This window comes from Malurus melanocephalus, unplaced genomic scaffold (genome assembly GCF_030028575.1).
Source record: "Malurus melanocephalus ecotype Western Australia unplaced genomic scaffold, MMel_1.1 scaffold_901, whole genome shotgun sequence".
In the NCBI taxonomy this organism is placed as follows: domain Eukaryota; kingdom Metazoa; phylum Chordata; class Aves; order Passeriformes; family Maluridae; genus Malurus; species Malurus melanocephalus.
In genome coordinates this window covers 126,150-145,766 of record NW_026624133.1, presented here as the reverse complement: position 1 = coordinate 145,766, position 19,617 = coordinate 126,150, and the positions used below count along the sequence as shown (strand labels likewise).

The following is a 19,617-nucleotide window of genomic DNA, read 5'->3' as shown; positions in this document are numbered from 1 at the left end:
TTTTTTTTTTTTTTTTTTGTTTGGGTGGAGGTTTTTTTCTGCTGTTCCAGTTTCTTAGCCAGTTCCTGCACATGGCAAAACAATACCTTTGTTCTGCCTTTGTTCCCTAGATTACCATATTGGTATTCCATATACTTCTACTGGACAATGGTTTTTATTTTCTACTCTGTAAAACTAATGTTTTTGTCCTGGCTTTTCCAACGAAGAATGGCATTGAGTCATGATTAGTATTTGGGAGAAGGTGGCGATAAGTGATTGTTCACATGGTAGAGGCAACATACAGCAAAGCAGTTGTTGGTACCTACTTGGAAATGTGCATTTAGACGCATGTGTTAAATTACATGTCTTAATAGGAGCGTAGTAAGTGATAGGTGGCAAAAAAAAAATCTTTGTTAATAAGAAAAAGGGTTCTGTGATGTGGATAAAGTGAACATCTGGGTAGTTGATGGAGCATGACAAAGTGAGATGAAAAAGGAAAAGAGGTCGTGAGGGAGACTGGAGACAGCATTCTTGACAGGCTAAATGCAAGAATTACTTCTTTAAGGAAAATTAAGTGCTATGTACAAACTAGCAAATTAGGATCTAAAATATTTATCATCATGTGGTAAAGTGTAGGCAGAAAGCACATATGGGTGAATGTACTGGAGATAAAGAACACTCCATCGTGTCCCATTGCAAGGGAAAAAAATGGCTTTCATAATGGGGAGTGCGGAAGTCTGGTCCCTATTTTAATTCCGGTTCCAATTCAGTAGAAGTTGGAAATGTTAAGCACTTCCATTTACAGAAAACAGCGGTTTGCTTTTCAAAGGATGGTGTATTTGCATCCTCAAAGTGCAGGTGATTGTACTTGGCTGCATAGTGAAACATGCCAAAAGAAGACAAATTACGCTGCTAACATCAGTCGTTCTGTTTTGTTAGGACACGGGGACTGGACATCACAGAAAACAGAAGGTCAAGAAGTCCTCGGGAAATAAAAAGTATGTGAATGTTTTTTTACCTAGTTTGATTGAGGGCGAGAAAAAAAGCTGAGAGAATCCTATTGGAAAAACCATATCAGGACTTTATATAATATTCTGAATTTTAAGAGTTGCAACAATTTTAATTAGTGTTATGAGAGTCTCAGCTGACTTTGCTTATTGGCTTGTAGGAAAAGCGCTTTTCTGACACTTCAGTGTGTATTGGCTTGGATTTTTTTTCTTTTAAGGCTTTTAGCATCSTGAACATACGTACTATAAGTCCAAGACCAAATGTTGTTCTGAAATCTATATATTTTGGGTGGGATTGCAACAGAAAGACTTTGATTTGAGAATTCCTCTCCCAATGCTTCTACAGTACCTCCTGAATCATAGTACGTAATGATCTGACCTGGTGCCATCAGTGTCTTATTAATTCCTGGATTGATGTGTTAAAAGGTGAGCTCCACAGCTCAGGGTGTGGGAGAGCAGTAATTAGACTGGCCATCACAGTCATCACTCAAGTGATCTGATTGTTCCAGTTTGTGAATGATAGTCCCAGTGGGATACATTGCAAAATGTTTCTGTTTCCTTTCTCTTCTCTTTACAAAAATGGTATTTGCTGAGAGAATAGATATTCTGTGTTACTTTGACACCTCATCAGTTTGCTGTCAGAAACAGAGATGTCCAGGCATTTCAAGCTGATAGAAATACTTTGGAACAGTGAAGCAAAGTTCCGTCTGATCTCTAGGAAAATAATTCAGTGCTGCTGATGAGTCTAAAGTAGTCTTAATGTAATGTGGTTTGTAGGCTATACTGGACAGTTGTCCTCATTGCTGAAAGCCTTGCCAGTTAAAATTCTTACTAGATCAAATCTTTTAATTGTGTAGTGCCAGCCCTGACTCTGAGAATAGAGACTGAAGGAGATCTTGCCCTTTGTGGAATGGAAAATGTCTCTTTTGTAATGATGGACTGCAGAAAAATTCTTATATTCCAAGGATAAATATTTCTAAGTTGAGATTCATTCATGCCTGCTTCTAAAGTTGAAAATTTGAGGCAGGAGGAATATTTTTTCTGTTCCTCTTGAGAGCTTACTTATGTCATTATCAAAAAGATGTACAAAAAACAACACTGAGGATGTTTTATCTTACTGGCATTTTCCAGTTCCCAAAATACACGAGAACCAGTGAACTGTAAGGTTAATTTTTACAATACTTGGGAAGATGAAAAGGATGTTTTGTGTCAAGTTATCGTGGTGGTGTGTGTATGCATCCGTATACAAGTATGAGTCCATATATGTAGGAATTCAACTTGACATTTTCCAGGTCTAAGCAACTCGAGGAGGTGGAAACTACTGTTCTAGGAATGAACAGTAACCATGATGACACAGTCACCAACGTTTCTCCTGCCTCACCGAAGGGCCCAGTGAACGGGAGTGGAGAGTCCAGAAGCAAGCGGACCATTCGCAGGCCTGCTTACTGGTTGGAAATGAGAGGAGTGAAAAACAGTATTAACAAATCTTCAGAAAATAAAGGTATTTATCACTGTTAGTTCAAGGCAAAACTATTTTCTCTCTGGTTCTTTTGTGAGAGATTAATCTCCTTCTGAAAGGTGTGCTGCAGTTCAACCCAAATGAAAACCTTGCTGCTCAAGTATGAGAAGAAATAAGCTTCCGCCACTGCACAAATATGRGTATAATTCTCTGACATTACACAGCTCCTGTTGAGTGACTTATCTATTAAAATAATGATTCTGTGGCTGAACTCAGTTTTATCTGTGGAAGAGATATGTTTAARAGTTATGCCAGTCGTATCGGAAATACGCTTCGAGAGCTTTAAAAATAAAAACRTCGACACTAAAGATGTGGCGAGGGGGACCATTCAGCAGTACTTGGGACTAGACACAGCTTTTTCGGTTGGTAGATTATTATTTTTTAAAGATGTCTTTATTTGCCTTTATTTTCTCACGTTCGTCAGTTACAATTTTCTGGTTTAGAACGGTTATTGTAGGAACATTCAGATTTTCTGGCCTAGGAGCTGGTTTCCAAACTCGTTCTGTGGCAGAGAGCCAAAACTTCAATCTTTTTAAATGCTGTTTCTTCTTGCCTCTAAGTCAAAATCTGTATTCCATTTTGTGGTGGGGAGAGGCAAAGCTGGTAGCTTGAAAGAAGCAAGATTGCTGTAGCTCCCTTAGATCTAGTCAGTAGCAAGACTGAGTATGTATTCCTGTAGGAACAAGCACAGACATAAAACATGCATAAACGGGAGCCGCACAGATCAGCACCAGCAGCCTCCATCCTTATATACTCAGGCCATTGAGTACCTGGCCTCTGAGGCCCGCAGAGTCATGCCAGTGGCAGACGTAGACCTGCTTACAGACAGGCTCATACTCACAGACGATGCTTGGTGTCAGACATGACCAGATTTGTATACTGACTGGTCACCTATTTACTAGTAGGTGTTCTTTTCTATTGACTTACACCTCTGTTTTCCCACATTTGATCAACTCTACATGGGGTAATCCTCTCTCTTTCCCTCCCTTTGATACCACATGTTGTATAATCCTGAATGGTTCTCCACTCAGAGCCCATATGCTACATTAACCCTGGGCATTAACACAACACTACCCCTTCCCACTGCTCCCTGCCTTGCCCYTTCCGAAGGGTGCTTCAGAGAAGGTTTCCCACTGACTTACCGTTATCCAGGAGGAAGCTGTCAGTTTTTTTAAGTCCATAATTGGTGTTCCCTGCCCTACCACTGTGCTTCTGTGTTTTCCTGTGTTCATGGAGATAAGACTTTTATAGGGTTGGAAATATTCAGGACAGGCATGATAATATTTGAGTTTCTCTATGCTCCTTTTTGTGTGAGTGCTGGCTCTTTTCCTGAGGAGCATTATTTTTCCAGGCCATGCTGTGGCACTGTTTCTTCCATACCCGCTGTATCAGGATTACACGCTGTAGGGTGCCTAAATGTTGCTGAGTTTGAAGCTTGTGTCTAGTTCACTCATGTCCAGGTGCCTTACAAGAACTTTTTTTTTTTTTTAACTAGTTATTGAATACAAGGGAAAGATGTAGACTCAGCAGTAGACTCAAAGCTGTTATCCCTACCAAGTACAGAGACTGAAGCATTTCTGTTCTTAATTATCAGGAGAAGTACTATTGAAAGGCAAGAGGAAATCTGAGCAAAGGGAAGGCAAAGATGTTAAAGACTCTCCCAAGAAGAAGCAGAAGATTTCGGGTAATACAAATAACTTGTAATTCTTAACTGCAAGTCTCCAGGTACTTCAGACTTCTCTGCCCAAATGGCATCTTCTGCAGTCTTCAAACTCTTCTGATTCTGAATGTTTTGTTCTACAAAGCTGTGTCTGCTTTACAGTGGAAGTTAATGTAATCACAATCTGTCTCTGAAGTCCTTCAAAGGGAGGGAGGAAGGGAATTACGGGAAGTATAGGCCAGTCTGCATCATTTCAGTTTCCCAAAAGATTATAGGCTAAATAATCAGACACGTTACTTGTAAACATCTGGAGATTGAGTAGACGATAACAGCGATATAGGTTTGTTAAGAAGAAATCAAACCCAAACACTTCTTTTGCCAGAGACCAAGGGGAGAAATGCCTGATAATGAAAGACATAGGTCTTTCATTGCTTCAGAAGATTTGTCAGTCAGTGGTTAGGTGCAAAAGAAGGTGTACAAGCAGTGAAAGTGCGAGCAGATGACACAGAAGTGTACATTTACTGTCCAGTGTTGCAAGGATGTTAGGAAAGTCAAGGTGAACCTGGACTTGAATTGGCAAGGGCTTTGAACGGCAGCAAGAAAGGATTCTGCAAGTAAATGAAGAGCAAAGGGAAGACCTCCCTCATCGGAGCAGGGGAGCTGGTGACAAATGACATGGAAAAGACTGAGGTACTCACTGTTTCCTGTGCCTCGATCTTTCTCAGTTAAAGGAATCCTTCAGGAATCCCAGGAGCCTAAGACCAGACAGAGGGAAAGTCTGGAACAGGGAAGCCCTACACTCAATGAAGGAGGAAAAGGTTAGAGAACTTAAACATACTGGATTTACCGAATCATTTGCCGGTAGTCCTGGTTAAGTGGGAAAGTTCAAGAGAACTGGAGGTCAGCCTGTGTGACACCCATCTGCAGGAAGGGTCAGAAGGAGGATGCAGGAAACTACAGACCTGTTGCTCTGGCCTTAGTGCCGGGGAAAGTCATGGAGCAAATTATCTTGGGTACCATCATGTGGCATCTACAGGGCAACCAGTGACCAGGCCCAGGCAGAATGAGCTTAGGAATGGCAGGTTCTGCTTGACTAGCCTGATGTCCTTCTGTGACAAAGGTGATGCACTTAATAGATGAGGGAAAGGCTGTGGATGTTATCTACCTGTAAAGCCTTTTGACACCATTTTCCACATCTTTCTTCAGGAGAAACTGGATGCCTGTGGCTTGGACAAGTGAATTCTTGCTGGGTAGAAAATTAGCTGGATGGCTGGGCCTAGAGAGTCATGGAGAATGGAGTGACATCTGTCTGGGGCCACTCACCAGTCGTGCTCCCTAGGGCCCAGTATCAGGCCAGTCCAGTTTAATATCTTTACTGACAATCTAGATGAGGGGATTGAGTGCACTTTCAGTAAGTTCACGGATGACACCGAATGGGGTGGGCTGTGGATCTGCTAGAGAGCAGGAAGGCTTTGCAGAGGAATTGGGACAGGAAACTGGAATGGGCCAAGGCCAGTGACGTGAGGATCAACAAGGCCAAGTGCCAGGTCCTGCCCTTAGGTCACCATAACCCCATTAAGTGCTCCGTGCTGGGGCAGAGGAGCTGGTAAAAGCCCTGGGCGTGTTGGTCAACAGTGGCTCAACACAAGCCCAGCTGTGCCCAAGTGGGCAAGAGACCAATGGCACCTGGACTGTCGCTGCACTGCGGTGGCAACAGGCCAAGGGCAGTGTCTGTCCCCTGTGCTGGCACTGCTGGGGCACCTCCAGTGCTGGGGACAACTCTGGGCCCCTCCTGACAAAAGAGACATTGAGAGGCTGGAGCATGTCCAGGGCAGGGAACGGAGCTGGGGAAGGGGCTGGAACACCAGGAGCGACTGAGGGGGCTCAACCTTGACAACAGGAGGCTCGGGGGGAACCTTCTCACTCTCTACAACTCCCCGACAGGATGGTAGAGCCAGGTGGGGGTCGGGCTCTGCTTCTGGGGAACGAGTGACAGGACAAGAGGAAATGGCCTCAAGGTGCACCAGGTTTAGATGTGATGCTGGGAGCAGTTTTTGCCCCAAAAGGACTGTCTGGCCCTGGCATGGGCTGGCCAGGACAATGGTGGAGTCCCCATCCCTCGGGGGATTTGAAAGGCACGTGGCTGTGGCATGTCGGGAGATGGGGTAGTGGTGGCCTTGGCTGCGCAGGGGGAATGGTTGAACTTGCTGGTCTTAAAGGGCTTTTCCAACCTAAACAATTTATGATTCTAAGTCCTGTGGGGTCTGATGGGTTGCACTGAGTGCTGAGAGCTGGCTGATGTCATTGTGAGGCCACTCTTGATTATCTTTGCAAGGTCATGGCAACTGACAGAGGTTCCTGGAGGCTGGAAGAGGGAAGATATCACTCCTATCTTCAAGGACAGAAAGAAGGAAGATCTTGGGAACTACAGGCCAGTCAACTTCACCTCGGTCCCTGGGAAGCTGATGGAGAGAGTCATCCTGTAAAATATTTCCAAACACACAAAGGACAAGATGGGAAATTGGAATAGTCAACGCGGATTCATGCAGGGCCAATTGTGCTTAATCAACGTGATAGTCTTCTACAATGAGGTCACCAGCTTGGTGAAATAGGAGTATAGAATGATGGTTCACGGTCGGTCCCTATATTCAATTCTAACTATCGTTTTTGTTGCCAAGGACTTGGAAGTACGTAGACAGCACAAAGTTGAAAGTGATGGCATGTGTATTGGAGAAAAGGCTAAAAGTGAAAGTGGTCTTGACAATGGAGAAACAATTTAAAAATAGAACAGAAAACAGTGTAGAATTAAAGATTATATACTTTGGGAAGAAATACTATCACAGCTGAAAAACAAAGAACGACCTTCCAGGAGTCAGTGATTCAGAGGAGGATTCAAGATTTATAACAGATCAAACAGATCCCTGTATAGGGACCAGCAGGGTCATATGAATTTATTTTTGTGAAGGCAGATGTTTGAGAGCTTTGAGCGGGACGGTAGACTTCCTAGACACGTGAAGTAATTCTTGTGCTCTAAGGCAGGGCCACACGTGGAATGCTGTTTCCAGGAGTACGCGCTGCATTTCGGGAAACGTGCAGGCCAGCTGAGGACGACAGGGCGTTGAGAGCAAACAGCATAACCCATGAGAAAATACAGAAACAATAAGAAGCTTTTTTAGTCTAAAGAAGACGGGAATGAGTAGAGGAATGAGACTCTCCATTTTGGTTGTTATTACGTGGGCTCAGCCAGACTGCGCAGAGGATGTTTCAGTGTGAAGAGTTCCCGTTGCCTGAGCTTTGTGTATGAACAACAATAGAGCTTACAAATATTTGGATGAGACTAATATGGGACTAACTGCCACTATAAATAGCCCTCAATTTTAAAAGGGAGTAGGAAACATAATCTTGACATTCCTTTAAAAACTAGCATTAAACATTTCTGAATAACTTCAAGGCATCAGACTAAATAACAGCTTTCTAGCAAAAATCTGGGTTTTTTTGTAATGAAGCTAGCAGAACTGAGTCTTCTGGCTTGTCTTGTTTGTGTTGTAACAGGAAAAAACCAGCAAGCTGAAACAAAGCAAAACCCCAGAACGAAAGGCCATTGTGTTCAGAAAGAACCTGAAAGCTATGGCACAGGTAAGAAGAAGAGGCAGTCGCTAGGAATTATGTATGAAGCAGATAAATGTGATTCCAGGATTTGAATCTGAGCAACACCTGTGTTTCTGGTATTTCCATTCAGTTGTTCACTTTACTGTTGACAAAGAAGAGCTGGCTGCTGTCCTGGCACTGTGTCAGTACTGCAGAGCAGGACTGAAGGGACTGCACACTACCTGAGCCATGTGTTCTTGCAATTGCATAATGTAATGGTGAAGAGGGAATCACTTTTTGAACTGAACAAAAGCCTATTAAAATAGCTGTATTATTAAACTCATAGAAGTATTTCTAGTTTTTATTCAGCAGAATATGTTTGCAGGAAAAATTCTGTAGCTGTTCTGCCAGATCACCTTTTCTGGGAACAGAGACCCGAGCAGTCTATCCTGGAAAAATAATTAGCCTTGATTCAGTAAGTGAAATGGCCTGGTATTTGTAGATCACAGCACTCATTAAACACCCTCGTTTTCTGCCAAGTGCAGTTTGAATCGCAAACCTTTCCCAAAGCCTCCTGGAGAGGGACAGCCGGGGCCTCTTTTATTGGGAAAAGAGGAAAGCCTTCGGATCTTATTATGGTAAGAATTTAGGCAGATGGCTGCTAAACCACTTTCTTCCCATGAGCTGTTTCAGTAATCTGTAATCTCTGTGGATTATGCCAAACTTTTTGCTTGGCATTTCACGAAGAGGCCAGAARCTGGAAACTATGCCACACAGGGTGCGTTTCCCTGGCTTTTTAGTAACTTGGCCTGGTGGTCTGTGACTGCTTTTACTATGAAAACATTTTTGCCGAAAGAAAAGTTTACTCTGTATGCTAAAGTAATCGTGCAACAGAAATTAACGGAGTCTGTTGGTCAAGTGGACGAACACTCCTCAAAAGGCAATGGTAGATTAAAAAGTGTAAAATGCTCTTCAAAAAGGAGTGATGAGTGCCTTGTGACATGACATTCTTATGGCCATAAATGAACTACACCTATTGAAATGCAGCTGGACACTAGTTTGGTAGCACGTGATCTGTTTCTTTCTAGGCTTCATTGTGCACGTAGAAGGAAAAAATAAAAAAGATCTTGTGTTAGCACTTTTATTCTAAACATTGTGCTTTGACAGGTAGTATGGAAGAACAATGGTCTTTAGAGATTCAGGACAAAGGCCGAGTTACCTGTCCAACGTGCCGGGCTGTGGTGAGAAAGACTGTAGAAGGACTGAAGAAACATATGGTAAATTGCAGGAAGGTAAGAACGTGAGAGATAAGCAATGGTCTTCTTCAGCTTTTGTGCAGCAAGAAATGCCTGCACACCGTTCGGTGTTGTATTTAAGATCAGTTTCATCTCATCATCATGTCCCTAAGCAAGAGTCCTTTACACATGTGTAAGACTAGTGCTTGGTGCTTCTTGCTTAGCCTTTTGCCGAAGATTTGGGATAGTGAACAACAGTTAGTTATTTCATTGTTCCACTAAATTTTAGACCACATAAAATCTGTTCTTAGAGGTCCAAATAAATTGTTCTGCTCTCCTGCTCCTTTCCCACAAAGACTTTTCCACTACTTTGTTTCATTTACAGTTGCATACACTATGTCCTTGTTTATTTCTAGGAAATGTTCACGTGTCATCACTGCGGGAAGCAGCTGAAGTCTTTAGCAGGGATGAAATACCACGTCATGGCAGACCACAACAATCAGGTAACACAACTGCTGTGCATCTAAAATTCTTGCAGGCAGAAGAGGCTTTGGTCCTTCCCTGGTACACACAGACGCAGAACAGGAAGTGTTTTTTTCAAGGGTTGTAGCTGCTCGAATCTAGTCTAACTATTATTTTTCCAGCAAGATCAAAAAACAGTAGAATGTTACAGTGATGGTGGGCATGCARCATCATAGAAAGAGAGGATGAATTTCTGTTTAGGCTGGTAATAAGTTACACGCAAAAGGCATTCACAATTGGAAGGAAAAGGATTGCTCATTAGCCTGCAATTTTCAGTCCTTTGCTAGAAGGCAGAAGCTTTTCTATATCCAGAGCAGATTAGATTTGAGGTAAAAAAGCAGAGGCAACAATTAGTTCTTGTCTCTCATTACTCTAAAATGCTAATGCTAAAATCTGCTTTGCTCTTACTTTAAAGAACGCTGTGTCTCCTGTTGTAGTTGTGCAGAATTAGAACTTTTGGAAAGATAATTTGGAATTTTGGGTAAGGTTCAGATAATTCACTCCATCATTTTTTTGCACAGATCCCATTACTGCAGTTTCTGAACCATTTACTAATACAGCTGTATTAGTAAATGATGCAGGTCAGAGATCATATTCTGGCCCTGAGGATTAGGTTTGTCACTCAGTTCTAACCTTTTATTCACTCTAGGTGTAATATTAGGTAATGTCGGAAATAATATACAATAACCATCAGAGAGAGAATGAAGAATTTGAGGTGTAGTTTTGCATAAATGAATAACTGCTACAAGCAGTCTGTTTCACTTTAGTCAGGCTAAGTGGAAATGGTAGGACCGGTAAATGTTGAAGATGCAACATTTTCTGTCAGTTAACTCCCTTTAAAGATAATTCCTCTTTGGTTTAACCCAGCAGCCAAGCGCCATGCAGCCACTCATTCTCTCCCCCACCCACAGGATGAGGGAGAGAATCAAAGAGTAACAGTGAGAAAACCGGGTTGAGATAAAGACAGTTCAATAGGTAAAACAAAAACGACACGCACAAGCAAAGCAAAACAAGGAATTAATTCACCACTTTCTGTGGGCAGGCAGGTGTTCAGCCACCTCCAGGACCATTGGGCTCCATCGTGGATAACAGTGGCTTGGGACAGCGAACGCGATCGCTTCAAATGTTCTATCCCCTTCCTCCTTTTCCCACCAGCTTTATATGCTGAGCAYGATACTGGATGGTCTGGAATATCCTTGCGATCAGTTGGGGTCAGCTGTCCCAGATGTGTCCCCTCTCAACTGCTTGTGCACCTCCAGCGCCTCTTTGGCAGGGCAGTACGAGAAAAGCCCTTAGTGCCGTGCAAGGGCTGCTCGGCAGCAGTAAAACCATCTGTACGCAATCAACCCAGTTCTCAGCGCAGATCCAAAACACAGTCCCATACCAATTGTCACCCCAGTCAAAACCAGCACAGATATGGAAAGTGGTCATTATAGTAAATACATGTCTGCAAAATTGTAAGTTGCAGAGATTCAGTTATTTCAGAGGGTTTCCTGCACCAGTGTTGTGACAAGTACTATAAAAGCTGAGCATCATATGGTTTTCATTCATCTTTTGCTGTGCTTTAGCCAGTTATGAAGGACGGGGAAGAATTGGATGAGCAGCTTGAGCGAGATCGCCTTCGGAAGGTTTTGAAGCGTATGGGAAAACTGAAGTGTACAAGGGAGGTAAGCTGGATTGTGCAAAGTGTGAATTAAAAAGCAGTGGATGCATAACATAAAACATGAGTGTGCCATTGAGTATTGAGAAACCTAATATTTGTTTCAATATTCCAGCTATGCTTTTAAGACAGAGTAGTATAGAATCATAAAATAGTTTGGGTTAAAAGAGATATTTAATGGTCATTTCAATGCCACTTCTTTGTTGCAGATTTTGTCTGAATAGACTAACGTGTAAGTTTTCTACCTGCTTGTCTCTGCACTGGCAAGAAAAGGGATACTTTGGTCAGAAAACTGTGGATCCTGTACACACTGGTTGTGTGATTACTTGAAGAATAGTTTTCTTCCGTGTATTTTTCTTCTGCGTTGACAGGGCTGCACAGGCAGCTTCACCAGCATAATGGGATACCTGTATCATGTTAAAAAATGTGGGAAGGCTGCTTCCGAGCTGGAGAAAATGGCTATGAAGTGCCATCACTGTGGAAAAGCATACAGATCAAAGGCAGGACTTGTCTATCACCTCCGATCTAAGCATGGCCCGGTGGGTGCACCCTGGAGTGATTATCAGGGGACTGTGGTGGGACTTCGGCCACTGAGGCTTGGGACACATGTAGGCTTTTGTCTGCTACTTTGGTGCGTAATTATGGACCGCAGATCTTTGCATTTTCCTGTCTGTGGATGGTTTTGTCCCTGGTAGTTTGCTTCTAGCAGCAGCTGTTGCTTGTCTGTTTTTAATAATAAATGAGCATAGCAGCAGTAAATGACCTGACTTTTGGTCCATGGAAGAGTGGTGCTAGCGTGCTTTGTCAGTTAGTATGGAAGAGCGACTGGTGAGATGCTTTGCTTTGCTCTTGAAAGGCTCACTGTTGGAGCAGAGCAGGCAGTGCTGTGCTTGTTGTCTGTGAGGGCATTACAGCAAATACTGGAATACTTTTCAAGACCAGCGACTGCATGAAGCTCTCTGCTTGAGCCTCACTGCTGTGACTCCTGTGAGCAGTCTTGGGGTCTGTCTGACTAGTGGGATGCACTTCTGTCCTATGTCTGTGACAGTGAATCATAGCTGCTGTAGCATTTTTATGAAGGTTTTGGGAAAATACTTATTCCCAGTATTTAGTGTAGCTGAAATACGAACYAGTGAAAAAGGCTCACCTTTTTGGGCCTTCATTGCAGGTCACTTTCCTCCATGAGGAGAGAAGAACAGAGAACCTGGAGGAAATGAAACGGGAGCAAAACAACACAGGCAGAATTCAAAGGAGATCTGCGAAGGTGGCGATCTACTATCTCCATGAGCTGGCTGGAGAAGAGCTGGCCAAAGAGTGGCCCAAAAGAAAAGTTCTGCAAGACTTGATTCCAGATGATCGGAAGGTACAGGGCTTTAAAAATACTTCATAGGGTTTATGTTTTTACTTCCTCTTCTGGTGAGTCTTGTACTGGCTCCTACCCCATGTTTATGGCACATGGAAAGTAATACGTTATGTGTGGGATTGGGGTTCTGCTCTCTGCTGTCTTAGATTACATTATTTCTGCAGCAGCAATTGCTGTGGTATAAGTGTTTTGTTCAGGAATGTAATGACTATAAAGTCCTATTGCTGGAATTCTCAGTGGGCACAAGGAACACGGGTAGTTTTGGGTATGATGTTGCTCACAAGTGATAGGCTCAAGATCACTCCTGCCACGCAATCCTTCCAGTCTCTCATATGTGCTGTGGTATTTCGCAGTGGTTTAGATTTCCAGGAGCATCTTTGAGGCTGTGAATGAAACCCAAGGGAAAATGATACTTTATGATTTCAGCAGGATAAGTACATTTAGAGGAATCATTGTAGTCAAGGCCATGGGAAGTTTCAGATTCTGGTATTTTGGGGGTTTGCCAGATTCAGTTATGTTTCTACAGAGTCGTGAGACAGGAAAACATTGATTATTTACCTGTTAGAGTAGGAGAAGAGATAGCACTTCTGTCTCAGCCTGAGAGAGGAAGAGACCTACTTGGCATTCTGCGTAGCCAGCATTACTTCCAGCTCTCAATTCCATCTTTGTCTCAGCTGAAATACACTCGTCCTGGACTGCCCACATTTAGTCAAGATGTGCTGTGCAAATGGAAGACAGAGATAAAGATGTACCGAAGAGTCCACTGCCCAAATCAGGTAATCCTTAAGTGTTTCTGAAGCCTCGAAGGGGACAGATTTCAGGCCTATATGAGCCAACAGCTTCCCACAACCTCGAAAAGGCAGTTTGTCTCTCTCTGGGAGATAAATCCTGCTCCATAACAGTATGGTTGTTTAGTGTCATCAAGACCGTGTTTAGTCTTGGGGATGTCTGGGGATGCTCCTTTTGTCCTTTGCATCAAAATGCCCAGGGGATGATCCTTTTGGGAATGTGTTTGAACACTTCAGAGCCAGTAACTTGGTGTCGGGCTGGTACAGTTTTCTCATCCAGGTGGGAGTTGGTCCATTTCTAAGTTTGAGCAGTGGAAAAATGACAGCACCGTGACTTTCTAGCTGAATCTAATCATGGAAGGGAGGAGTAGAGGTGGAAATACAAGAGCAGAGAGACTTTGTCTGGCACAGCACTTAAGTTTTCTTCATTCCACTACACCAGATCTAAGCCCTATTCAGCCCTGCCTTGAACATTTCCAGAGATGGGGCAGCTACAACTCTTCCGTGCCAGGGCTCACCGCTGAAAGAATTCCTTCCTGGTTTCCTAGCTAACCCTGTCCTCCAGCAGTGGGAAGCCRTTCCCCCTTGTCCAAAGTCCCTCTCTAGCTCTCTTGGACCTTGTTAGGCATTGGAAGGCTTAGTTTCTTACAGTACCATACAGCAAGTCAGATCCAGTGAGAACAAATGGCCCCACTGGTGAAGGTGATGGTGAATGTCTCCGTGTGATGGATGCTGTCAGGGAGCCGAAGGTCAGTGGCAGCTGCCAGCTGGGTTTGGTGTAAAGACTAAGCTTTCCCCCTGCCCTACCCTACCCCACCACCAGCACTCTCATCCCAGTATTCATGCTAGCATTGTTTTCAAGTATCAAAATTGCAGCACCATGTTGTATATGGAGCTGCCTCCAGAGAGCAGATGTCCTGTGTCACCMGCCCGTAACCCAGCAGCGTGTCTTGCTTCTGCCTCCTGTTTTGGGGCCCAGGCTGAGAGCTGAGCACAGTGTGGTACCCTGAGACCGATGCCTGAAGCTCCCCATGGGACAGGCCCGCAAAGTTGCCCTTTAACTGAGACCAGGCAGGCATGTTGGATGCTGTACTCTTGCTCTGTGGAAAGCTGCTGGAAACATGAGCAGTGCAGGAGGGAGAAGTGTCTGGTACCTGCCCCTGTGCTCTGTTTAAAATTTGTCTCTGTTGCACTTCAGGCAAAAAGCAAACTATCATTTCAGTCAGGCTGTTGATGTAGCATGAGGGTAACTGTCGCAGCAGTCTCTTTATTATGTCCGAATGTGGTCAGAAACTGGAAATATAAATACTATGCTTAATGAAAGCTTAACTCCTCCAATGGTCTTTTTACTAGAAGCTTTCCACCTTTGTAGGATTGGTACCTGCCTCTCTTTTGCGCTTTTGTAATTGTCCTCCGCACATGATAAGACTGTTGTCCAGGAAGAAGTGATTTCTTGCTAGCATGTTGTTGACATGCTTTCTTTTTATCGTTTCAGGGTTGCGAATCTGTGTACGGCAGTGTCTCAGGACTCAAATCTCACCTTGGCACATGCACCTTGGTTGGTAGCCTTCCTCTGAAATCCCCACTGTCCCAGTCCCTCTGATACTACTTTGTTCAAGCTCTTGTCCTGCCATCCACTAATCCGAGATCCTCACAAGTTCATGGATTCATAGAATGGTTCGGGTTGGAGGGAACCTTAAAGATATCTCATTCCAGCCCCCAATTGAGGTGCTCCCCTATGTGCTAATGAGGTTGCTGTTGCAAACAATACTTCAGACCAGGAGAAAGCACCTTAATGGCATTCCTTTTAATGACGTGCCAATCCTACCTGTAGATTCACAGCTACAAGAGAAGTTTTTCCAGGTGCAGTGCTGGAGACCTTATGGCATCTCAGAGAGCAGTCCTACACTTTGTGGGCACAACTGCTCGCTCTTGTCAGTGCTCCTGTAGCTAAAGCTTTATCTGAAATGGATGAGAGTTTCTAGTTTTTACTGCTGCATTCTATCTGAGCAAGATTCAAATGAAATATATAGGTGGATCAGCCTCCTGGTCCGGCAACTCTTGATGGGGTTTTTTTGTTTGTTTGTTTTGATGCCAGGGAGACTTTGTGGCTGGTAAATACAGATGTCTCCTGTGTGAGAAGGAGTTCATTTCAGAAAGTGGGGTCAAGTATCACATCAACTCTGTGCATGCTGAGGTAAGACAGGCAGAGTGCAACCTCAAATCCCAGGCTGTTGGAGATGGGGAGAGTGTCCTGAGAAGAAAATCCTGGTTGTGTGCCCTGTTTTACTTTTTCCTTGCTCGCTGTTGGAAACGGGGTCCTTAAACCTTAGCTGGTCTTAATGCATTGGTCGGGGGAGCAATTGTTTTGTCATGTCACTTGCCATGTCCCAAGCTGCTACTGCTTTGTTCAGCTCTGCAGCATTTCCCATGCCTTTTACTAAGCAATTGTCAAATCAAATCTGAATTCTCTGAGACAGAATGACACCTGAGGAGACACATCAAAGAATAGAGCTTTGTTAGGCAGTTGCCTTTCCAGATCTCACGCTTCAGGGAAACCTTGTCCCACAAAGCAGCTCTCTTGAAAGCCCTGATAGCCTTTATTTTGTATGTTCACCACCATCAGTACCAACCTGTTGCCTTCTACACCTGCAGGACTGGTTTGATGTGAATACAACAACCACCAAAAGCTTTGAGAAACTAATGAAAATTCGCCAAAGGGAAGAACAGAGGAAGCAACGGAAGAAACGTCCTTTGACCAGGGGCAAAAAGAAGAGAACTGGCACCCTGGCTGCCAAGAAGCTCCCTGCTGCTGGAGTTGAAAAAATGAGGAGAAGTAAGAGAGGCTGTCCACAGCGAGTAGACGAGAGTGTGAGCAGTGAAGAAGGGGCACCTCAGGTTGCACAGAGAGCTGAATTTCCAAAAACCAGCAGCAAGAGAGGCCGAAGTAAATCCCTAGAAAATGAGAAGGAGTAATTCTAAAGCTTTTCAGTTACAGGCCCCACTTCTGTCAGCCTCATAACCCACAGCACTAATACAAGCAACTGAATATCTTTGGGACTGTGACTCAATTCTGCTGGTGACTTCGATATTGAAACTTTTGCCTCTGTTCAGTTGTGAGGGATACAAACCAAAGCTGTAGTACAAAGGCTGCTTCTCCCGGTGTAGTTCCTTTGGACAGTGGCACTACCAGTGGATCCAGTGTGATTCCTGCTCTGGTTGCGGTCTCCGTTTGGTCATACTGGTTGCTTGTTTAGTGGTTTCCAGTACAGCAAGTGTCTGTTTTGTCATTTCCTTTAATGGGCGAGATCAGGATTTTTTTTTAAAGTTCTTCCCATAAGGGACTGACTAGCACAATGTTAAGGTCTCTTCAAGGGGGACATCCTTTGTTGCACAGAATGCACAGAAACTAAACGTGAAAACGATGCTGTGCAGAATGCAAAAACTCTGGCTTGCCCTGTCACTCTCCTGTCTGTTATCAGCGAGCCTGCCCATGGGGTCGTCCTGCATGCTGTGGTGCTGTTCAGTTGTCTTCGCGGTTCTTCTCAGAACTCCACACAGCTGTACTTTGAGCAAACATTCACTACCTTTGCACTCAGTCCAATAAACCCAGGAATTAAAGGTTTTTCATAGTGGTTTTCAGTTTAGAGTCCAAGCTGTCATTTGTGAGTTACTAACTAGACCTGCTCCCTAGACATGGATACTTCATGACCACCTGGGTTTTGTTGTTACACCAGTGACTTACTCCCCCACGTAACATGGCATCTGGGAAAAAAGCATTCTCTAATGATCTTTCCCTGTCCATCAGCATCGTAGCAGATTGCTGGATTGGCTTAAGCTGGTATGAGAAGGTGCGTTGCTGACAGTCAGCTGCTTGTGAGGAGAGAGATCTGTCCTGGAGCACTCGCATCCTGCTGTAGCGGGGCTAAGGCTCAGCCATGCTCCGCTGCTCTGAGGGCAAGGAATTTAACTGAGGGGCACAATCTCCTCCCTCACCTGTTGCCCGCACTACTAGAGATGCACTAGTGGTTTCTGGGCCACCAGTGCACATGGCCATGTTGTGTCAAATGTTGTTATCCCTAAGTCCTTGTCCACCAGACTGCTCTCTGTTCATGGATTCCCCAGGTTCTTCTGGATGACATCCCTCCCCTTTAGCAAATCAATTGCACCAAGCGGCTTGGATGAAGACATTACATCATGTGGGCAACAGACCCTGGAGGAATGGTGTCCACTGCCCCAGCAAACTGGGCCTTGCTGTTACCAGTTGTACTTGAGCAAGTACATATTTAGAAAGAGATCCAGTTTAGAAGGAATCAGAAGTGATGAGAGACCAGCTAGTCACTCACTACTTGTTGCAGTGACTAATTGTACTAAAAATGCTGTGTCTTCTCATTGGAACTTGTTTTCATTTCAGCCTCTGTATCCTATACTACTCAGTCCTGGTAACTGAAATAGCTCTATGGTATCAGAAATGTCTTCCTGCATATTTGTAGTCATAATTAACTCCATACATAATTTGCTGTGTGAGCTAAAGAGGCTTGCCTAGTCTCAGAGCAGGTTTTTCTTTTTCTTCTTTTTTTTTTTTCTGCTGTGCATTGTGCTTTGCTGACATGTTATATATTGATTGGTGCATTTTTCACTTTTTAAGTCCAGAGACATGAACCATGAACCAGCTGCAGTATTCTGTAACAGTCTGGTTTATGTAGGATACCATGATAATCTTGCTTTGCTCTCAGCTACCTGTTTTTGTCCTCAACTCCCTCACTACACTAATTATATTCAATTTTATCCTTTTAAGCACATTTTTGAGTTGTTCTGAAAATGCCTCTGAGGAGCCATTTCTTTTGTTTCTAGAAACTCAAGTTACCAGGGCTTAATGCCAGACGGCACTTGATTAACTCATTCAGAAACATTGTGATGTATTTCATGGAACTATTCCAGCAGAGACCTTAACTACTTTGTACAGTAACTTTTCCAGAAAGCTTGGTTATATAATCAATTTTTCCTTGCTTTAATTTGTCATCAGCTTTTTAAATCTGCTGATTTGCTTTGCAATTGTTACATAATTTCATTAACATTCTTGATAAAAAAGTCAAATAGCTGCAGACTCTGAGATTCTCTAGGACAAATCCTTATTTACAATTATGTAATAACAAGCATTTAATGCATTCCACCGATGCTTGTATAACATGTGGGGCCAGGAACAAATCCTTAGAGAAATTCATTATGTCAATGGCTAATTTTACCAACATGGACTTCTAACTAATTAAAGAATAATGTTTACAGAAAACTGGCCTCTGAAACCACATTAGTTGGTTCTTATGATGACATTAAAGAACAATTTTTAGTGTGTATGGGAGATTTCAGACTAAGCTGTACTTAGAGTCATCACACAGCTTGTCATTTTAAAAGTACTGGCATACTTAAGTTTTGCTTTGGGGGCGTAGAGGGTTTTTTCTGGAGGAGGAGTGAGAATATATTTTGGTTTGTGAGTTGTTCAGTTGTTTTGTTTTTTCTTAATCCTCAAGGATTTCCCCATTGTTCCAAGATTTGTTCAAAGTCATTAATAATTCAATAATTTTCAGGAATCACCATTCTTCCCTGCAAGTTGTGACATGTTGTAGCTTTAGAGAGGTTCAAGCTCTTTTACAATGCCAAAATGTCAAAAAAATGGAGCTTTCTGTTGAGTGAAACCTTGACTTGCGATGTGCTTTACGCAGAGACATCCACTGCAGTTTGTCATTCCTGCCTGTGTGGAACAGTATGATGCTGAGTGTGGCATGTGAGAATGAAATAATTGCAGTTGTACACTTAGCTCTATCACTGTATCAGGGTGCAGTACATACCATTGGTTTGTCATCTTTCTGTTGGTAAGGACACCACACCTGTGCCAGGCAAGCTCTTCCACTGCTTTGCTTTCCTTGGAGTGACATTATCTATAACTCAGATGTTTCCCTGTGCAGCTGCCGGTGTTTGGGAGCAGAACAATGGCCTACAACCACCTCCTGCAGTGGTCTGGTCCTTGGTGACGTTCATGGCAAGTGGAGGGTTAATGTAATTTTGGGATACTGTGTGGCTCCGATGCTGGTAATGAAACCAGCACTAAGTATGACATTATTTCTTGAAGTGTTGCTTGACTCTGAAAGCCAGCTGCCTTCAAAATTAAGTAGGACAATCTCATCATTAAAATACAGTAGAATGAGAGTGAGATTGGAGGGTGTGATGGTTATATTGGACAGCTTTGCTGACATTAATTAGTGCAGTGTCCTCTTTTATGCATGCTGTATCAGGTCCAA

General features: G+C 43.5%; 1 protein-coding gene across 2 annotated transcripts in view; it reads left to right on the top strand.

Moving 5' to 3' along the window:
- The window catches only part of ZNF512 (zinc finger protein 512), a 20,508-nt gene extending 1,687 nt beyond the window's left edge, over nt 1-18,821 (top strand). For both annotated transcript variants that reach the window (XM_057386037.1, XM_057386036.1), the window contains exons 2-14: nt 919-977; nt 2,279-2,487; nt 4,100-4,189; nt 7,718-7,801; nt 8,921-9,045; nt 9,405-9,491; nt 11,079-11,177; nt 11,542-11,709; nt 12,339-12,533; nt 13,208-13,309; nt 14,817-14,879; nt 15,420-15,518; nt 15,977-18,821. In XM_057386037.1, the coding sequence (XP_057242020.1) occupies nt 919-977; nt 2,279-2,487; nt 4,100-4,189; nt 7,718-7,801; nt 8,921-9,045; nt 9,405-9,491; nt 11,079-11,177; nt 11,542-11,709; nt 12,339-12,533; nt 13,208-13,309; nt 14,817-14,879; nt 15,420-15,518; nt 15,977-16,297 (1,701 nt within the window). In that variant the 3' untranslated portion in view covers nt 16,298-18,821. The remainder of the gene's footprint in view (nt 1-918; nt 978-2,278; nt 2,488-4,099; nt 4,190-7,717; nt 7,802-8,920; nt 9,046-9,404; nt 9,492-11,078; nt 11,178-11,541; nt 11,710-12,338; nt 12,534-13,207; nt 13,310-14,816; nt 14,880-15,419; nt 15,519-15,976) is intronic.
- The last annotated feature ends 796 nt before the right edge of the window (nt 18,822-19,617 follow it).